This window comes from Brachyhypopomus gauderio, unplaced genomic scaffold, assembly GCF_052324685.1.
Source record: "Brachyhypopomus gauderio isolate BG-103 unplaced genomic scaffold, BGAUD_0.2 sc71, whole genome shotgun sequence".
NCBI classification, from domain to species: domain Eukaryota; kingdom Metazoa; phylum Chordata; class Actinopteri; order Gymnotiformes; family Hypopomidae; genus Brachyhypopomus; species Brachyhypopomus gauderio.
Window position 1 is genome coordinate 507,817 of NW_027506892.1, and position 7,147 is coordinate 514,963.

General features: G+C 44.7%; 1 protein-coding gene across 5 annotated transcripts in view; it reads left to right on the plus strand.

The window, feature by feature from the left end:
* Window positions 1-5,315, plus strand: part of ypel1 (yippee-like 1) — a 19,430-nt gene extending 14,115 nt beyond the window's left edge. For all 5 annotated transcript variants that reach the window (XM_076989835.1, XM_076989833.1, XM_076989832.1 and 2 more), the window contains exon 5: window positions 1,129-5,315. In XM_076989835.1, the coding sequence (XP_076845950.1) occupies window positions 1,129-1,218 (90 nt within the window). In that variant the 3' untranslated portion in view covers window positions 1,219-5,315. The remainder of the gene's footprint in view (window positions 1-1,128) is intronic.
* The last annotated feature ends 1,832 nt before the right edge of the window (window positions 5,316-7,147 follow it).

Consider the following 7,147-nt stretch of genomic DNA (forward strand, 5'->3'; position numbering starts at 1 on the left):
CACAACTGGACACCCTCAATATTCCATGAGATAAATATAATAATGTGTTAACCCCCCCCCATACACCCCCATACAGAGCTCAGCATTAGGAAAACCCATGAATCAACCCTCCCCCCCCCCACATCCTGAGGACTTAATTAGGACTGAATGAACGGCCTTGGGTCCCCGGACCGGTGAGCCCTCACACAGATGTGGAACTGCTTCTCAAAGCTTCCCCGTTAGAAAGCCCACCGATTCCACACCCTCTGTGCTGTCCAGAATGACCACAACTCACAAATGACGGTTTCTCTGAGAGTACAGAACATTTTACCTTGAGAGATTTGCATTCTTTTTCCAGCAGGACGATCCCGTCACTGTGGCCTGACACAGAACCCTCGAGAGATTTAAGTGTTCCCATACGTGAGGTGACAGTCTGCTGTATTAAGTCCAGAGTGTCACGTAGGGGCTACAGGGCTTTGGTGAGAGTAGGTGCATGTTGCGAAATGAACAGTTGAAGTTGTCCAGTGCTGGTAGACTCCATGGCTCCATGGTCTCCTGCGTGAGCCTTGCAGCCGGCCTTGGGCAAACGAGGCTGCTCTGGGGATCTGGGAGGTTTGGGAGTGCAGCTGTTGTCAGGGTTCCTGTGGGTCAGAACACACACGGACCTTCTGCACTGAGCCACTTCACACTGGCACCACAGTGCAGCTGGGGCTTATGTTGCATCACTATCAGGGATTTCTACTAAAACAAATTTGAATAATCTAAAATTATAATAAATATGTCACCACGAGTGCCACATAGAAGCCCAACCTGTGTCAGCTTAGCCCAGAGTCTCCAGGGCTCTTTCAAAACACGAGAGTTTGTGACTTTTGTGTTTGGTCTTGGTTGCTATATGTTTGACATTCTGAGTGTCCCGAGCACTGCTGAGTGAAAAGGACTTAGTTCATTTGATCCTGTGTGTGTGTGTGTAATATCATATATCTGAGCTTGTGTGCTAAACACTTATAGATTAGTAGGGTATGTAGCTTCCAATGATGTCTCATACAGCATGTTTGTTTACTAGCAGTAATTGTGATGTGTAGGTTTTTGTTTTCTGCAGTTTGACATGATACACGAGTAAATGAGATTGATGTCTTCTTGTTTTGACAGGAACATGCATTTGAGAGCAGTCAGAAATACAAAGAGGGCAAATTCATCATTGAGTTGGCACACATGATCAAGGACAACGGCTGGGAGTGAAGCCCCGCCCACTGCCCCTCCCACTCCCCCCTCTGCTCAGTGACCTCTTGGGCCGCTTTGTAGCGGACATCAGAGTGACACCACACACACCCACCCATCCACACACACACACAAGTGTGCATGCACACACACACACTCACTACCCTCTCCTGAGAATACAGACTCTACCGGATCATTCTGAAAATGGGAGGGAATTTGGGGAGTGAGGGGTGAGGGGGGGAACCCCATTCCAGCTGGCTGTCCGTGGTGGCCATGACTCCCCTCTCTGACGTACACATCCAGACTTGAAGAATTCCTCCACCTCTCTTCCTGGTTCCTACTGGTTACTGGTTATGGTGTGTTTGGCCCTAACGTGTCACCACTCCTCGTGAGCTGTTAACAGTATCCTGAAGATACCATCTCACTCTTTCTTCTCTTTGTGGATGAGCGGAGAATGATGAGGTGTGTGTGACAGAGAGAGTGTGTGAGAAAGAGTGCTTGTAATGTTTCTTTTAATGCAGGATTCTTGAATCTCCCCGCACCAGACTGGGGTTACTGTTGGGTATTTCAGTCCTCCGTCTCAGAGAGACGTCATTTCCGAGTGCTCATTCCTTCTGTGTTGGGATGGTCTGGGCTGGTCTGGGATGGTCTGGGCTGGTCTGGGATGGTCTGGGCTGGTCTGGGCTGGTCTGGGATGGTCTGGGATGGTCTGGGCTGAGGGTATGTCAGGGTAGGCTGGGCAGATACGATCGACGTGTTGGACAGTTTGGGTTGGGTTTGTGAAAGGGGCGGGGCTTATGTAGCAGTATCATGAATTCCTGGGGGTGGGAGAGCAGGCAGAGTGTACGTACTGCAGTGGCATTTTGCATTCGTGATATATCCCTATACTCTCGTATTTTGCGATTCTTCTCCTTTGCTTTCCCCTCTTCCTCGAATGACTTCACTGTGCAATCTGTGTGACCTTGCGGTTCAGTGCAGTTTGAACCGAGAGCGGGAGCTGGTCCTAGCTGTACCTGGTCCTGCTGTACCTGGTGTTAGCTGTACCTGGTGCTAGCTGTACCTGGTGTTAGCTGTACCTGGTCCTAGCTGTACCTGGTCCTAGCTGTACCTGGTCCTAGCTGTACCTGGTGTTAGCTGTACCTGGTGTTAGCTGGCTGTACCTGGTGTTAGCTGTACCTGGTGCTAGCTGTATCTGGTGCTAGCTGTACAGCTGTACCTGGTGTTAGCTGTACCTGGTGCTAGCTGTACCTGGTGCTAGCTGTACAGCTGTACCTTGTGTTAGCTGTACCTGGTGTTAGCTGTACCTGGTGTTAGCTGTACCTGGTGTTAGCTGTACCTGGTGTTAGCTGTACAGCTGTACCTGGTGTTAGCTGTACCTGGTCCTGCTGTACCTGGTGTTAGCTGTACCTGGTGTTAGCTGTACCTGGTGCTAGCTGTACCTGGTGCTAGCTGTACAGCTGTACCTGGTGTTGGCTGTACCTGGTGCTAGCTGTACCTGGTCCTGCTGTACCTGGTGCTAGCCGTACCTGGTGTTAGCCGTACCTGGTGCTAGCCGTACCTGGTGTTAGCCGTACCTGGTGCTAGCCGTACCTGGTGCTAGCTGTACCTGGTCCTGCTGTACCTGGTGTTAGCCGTACCTGGTGCTGTAGGCGCAGTCATGCGAATCGTGTAGCTTCTAGTGGTAGTGGTGGCATCTGTGGCAGGTTCCATTTTTGCATCAGTACTAATAAGTAAAGTTAAATTTGTCTTTTTTTATGTCTCAACGCACCAGATGGTGGTGTGGATGCGGTGCTGACACGCACCTCTCACAACACACACCGCCACCTTTTATCAAATGAATCATGTGTTTCTGATGGATAAAAGTCTACAGATATTGTTTTTTTTGTTTGTTTGTTTTGGCTCGTGTGTTTATGCGAGCGTGCTCGTGCATGTGTTTGGACGCGCGTGCTGTCGGCCGCGTGCGGCTTCATTACGTCATACTTGAATACAGTCACTTTGTTTGCACTTTGCAGAGGCCTTGTTCGTGGGTTTAGAGGCAAAACGTCTGTCTGTCTGTCTGGTTTTCATGGCCTTTCATGGCTATTGTATTACATGCTTTGAATGAAGGTGATTAGCTGGCATGATCATCTCCCTTTAGATTATTAACTCCGCTGCTTTAACCTTTTGGTTCACGAGTCGGTTAACGGAAGCAGGTTTTAATCTGTTTTGGTGCTTTTTCCTTCTAGAGCTGCAAGACTGGCGTGTTTTGAACACACTAGAATTTTGTCGATTTGATCAAGAATGTGGATGAGAGGCAGAAATTAAAGCGATGTAAAAATCAAAGTCCTTCTTTAAAATAGGGGAGGGTGTAACGAAAACGAAAAAAAACTAAAACGTGCTGCTATTAAAACAATCACAATCCATAGGTTTCGCTTTCACAGCCACCTTAACACCACCTGCACTTTACCCACCCGAGCAGCTCCATCCTCGCAGTCCTGCCCCACGCACTTGCCTCTAAGCAACATGAATCTTGTGCCTCTTCAAATGAGAAAATAATCCCTCTCCTCTGTTGTGCAGTGCATGACTCCATAAATCTAATACATCTATGGTGGCCCATTTGGGCCAGAATAAAACAAATAAAAAAATAAATAAAACTAATAAAAATGTCACAGAACTTTTATCCACTGAAGACTATATTCAGAAGCATATGATCCAATATTTTTTGTTGTTCTAGCTATCAAAGTCGGACTTATTATAAACATTAGTGGTTGTATTATGCAGAGCATTAAAGGGGGTGTGTTTTGTTGTTTGTTTTTTTTAGTTATTCTAATGGAAAGGGTGGGATTTCTTCCAATATTAAGAAAGATTGTTGTATAATGTAGATTTCTATAAATCCAAATGGATTATTAAGATGCTCTGGGAGTTGGTTAGATAAGGAGATGAGTCCGAGACAAACCCTCAGTTAGCATTCATCACCATTAAGGTCAGTCTGGTCACATGACCTTTTAATCAAAGTCAATGCAAACAAGATATTTGTAGAGATATCCTACTTGAAAAAAAATAACAGCAAAAGTTACAGACAAGACATTGTCCCTGTCTCAGTTTTTGTACATAAAGTAACATATTTAAGGTTTTATATACATATTTCTACTGGGTTAGTTCCTTTACTTCCCTGACTTGAAGCACTTTTGTTGACTGTATTTCTGGCTTTTTGTGTGCATGAGTGTGTGAGAGTGTGTGTGAGAAGGGATGAGTGTGTGTGAGTGTGTGGTTGGTTTTTCTCTCATTGTTTGTGATGTTTAGTTGTTTGCTGACTAGCTTATCTCTGTCTTTCCTTCTTTATGTTCTTTTACTTTTGCTTCTTTGGCCGTCTTGTACCGTAGTGGTGAAATGAGCTTTTGTATTCTTCTCTGAAGAGCTTCTTCTCCGTTCTGGTTCCGTGGCTGAGGCCAAAACTGCTGGTCCCAGTTTAGTGTTGTGCTGGTCCCAGTTTAGTGTTGTATAGCGGTGAGCTGGATTCACCTGACAGAACTTTTGCACCAGGAGAATCAACAAACAGACAGAATCACAGAAAGCAAGCAAAGACAGTGTCGCCGGCACTGTGCGCCAAAATAAAAGTCCTTTAGTTCAGAGCTCCGCCGTGTGTCATGTACAGTCGCAATCATGGAGGTCTCAACTGCTGGAAATTAACCACTTAGAAAAACCAAAAATTAAGTGTGATATTCTTAAGTACCAGGTTCTGATATTTTTGTTAATGGTTGCTTATTTATTTTTAATTTTCTTTTCCCCCTACTTTACTGGTAGCACTGGTTTCAAACTTTTCAGGAAGCTTTGATCTTCAGGTTTCGTCATGCTAAAAGATGTGTAGGGTTACGGCATCATAAGGAAGCACAGGGATGATTGTACGTTTGAAGAGTTATTTTCTTAGGACTGTTAAAATAAGGTCTGAAGCATGTATTTCTAATGGCTATATTATAAATTGTGCCTGTTTTTTTCCTTCAAAGCATAATAGCATTGTTTCTTCATTTTACTTGGTTACATTGCTTTGCATTCTGTCCTAGTAAAATGTCACATTTGTCTGTTTTTTCACTGTATTGTAGAATCTATCATATCACAATAAAGCTTACATGGCATTTGAATGGCTTGGTTTAACGTTTTTTTTGTTGCTAACAAACATGGATGGATAACACGAACGTTTTAATGATGGGTTGATATTACTACAGGAAAGTGCTAAAAATCTTGTCTTTGACCATTATGTGATATCAACAGGGAGGTTGTATCAATAGCAATAAAATGCCACTAAGTAATAAGAAATGGGTAGAAATCCTTGATCAATGCCCATTGCGCACCATTGCTGGGTCGTGTTTAGTTGTTTAGTTGTCATGGGACGGGTGGTTGGCTGGTGATTGTCTCAGTGCAGGAACATTTTTTCCTCCGGTAATTATCCGACTTCCTGTAGTTACCTTATACACCAGTCTGCCGTGGGTAAGCTGTTGTTTGGGGGATTCCTTTAAGGTGAAGTGTTTAGCGTTTCTGTCTTCGCCAACAGTTCACGGGTGAGCAGAGAACCCTTCTTATGTAATGAACTTTATAAGCATGTGGGTCAGTGGGTCAGGGCGTCTAATTCAGCATGCTCATGAAAATCTCTCAGCAGACTTCAGTAGTTCCCAGATGAACGAGATTTCAGCAGTGCTTTGGCCATGTCCAAAAACTTATGCCATCAAGCTGAGCTGAGCAGCAGGCCAGAACAGAACACTCAAATGTTTGACTGCTAACATGCAGACAAATAGCCAGTCCTGATTTGACCAATAGCAATGCTTGAAGAAGTATTATAGCTGTTATATTGATACAGGCCGGAGACCTGTCCCCCCTACACCATACTGAATGGGCCCTTCTGTGTATGTGTGTGCGTGTGTGTGTGTGTGCGTGTGTTTAGCTGGTGTGAGGGTGAATTTTGGCTTGCCAGTTTATGTACAGTAAAAACACACAGTTGCTGTAAATCTATAAATCATACTGTTTGGCGTGTAAGGTAAAGGAGTGTATCTGGTATAAACACACACACACCTAAACATGTCTGACCGCAGTGAAGGGCTTTTTGAACAATGCAGCTCCCATCGGAGGGCAAACTTCATGTTTCTGAGTAGGGGAAACAACTCTCACTTTCTCTTTCTCTCTCACTCTCTCTTTCATTCTCTCTGTTACAATGTCCTTAACTAGGAAGACAAACAAACTGTACAGAATATATATTCGCACTGGTCTAACAGACTAGGCTGGTCTATCAGACTAGGCCTCTACTGTGTGTGTGTCTAATACTCAACAGTGGGCTGGGTTCTGTATTTTCAATATGGCAATTATTCATAATACACTAGCAGCTACCTTACTGAAGACTGCATGGGAACATATCTATTTTTTGGTGAGTGAGCACACACATAGTGAAAGACAGATTCATACAAAGATAAACAACAAACACAACCTCAGTTTCTCTCTGATCAGGATGAGTGTAGTCAGACCACTGAGGTCTCAATTGGCTTATCACTACTGTATCACCTCTACTGACCACAGATCAGTCACAATGAACACACTGGACTACTGGACAAAGTCTCAAGATAAGACCAGATAAGACTTGATTGTCTCTCTGTCTCTGTCTCTCTCTCTCTCTCTCCATTTAGAACAACATCTCATTCTCTCTTTGTTCTAAGAATATTCCATGGTTTCCTAGCGACTGTAGCTGTGTTACCATGTGGTAGGGTTGCTGTTTGAATGTTGTTAGTTACAGGCTATTAGACAGGCCAGTGCCTTCAGCAGGACAGTCAGATAACACAGCCAGACGGCTGCCTATCTCGCACACACAGTACCGCTAGTGCCAACACTCTCTGGGTGTAGTTCAGGCAGCAAAATATCTACACAATATATAGTCCAGTAACCAAAAACACTGGCTCACACCACATGAGGTCCTGGCCTTTCATGTGTG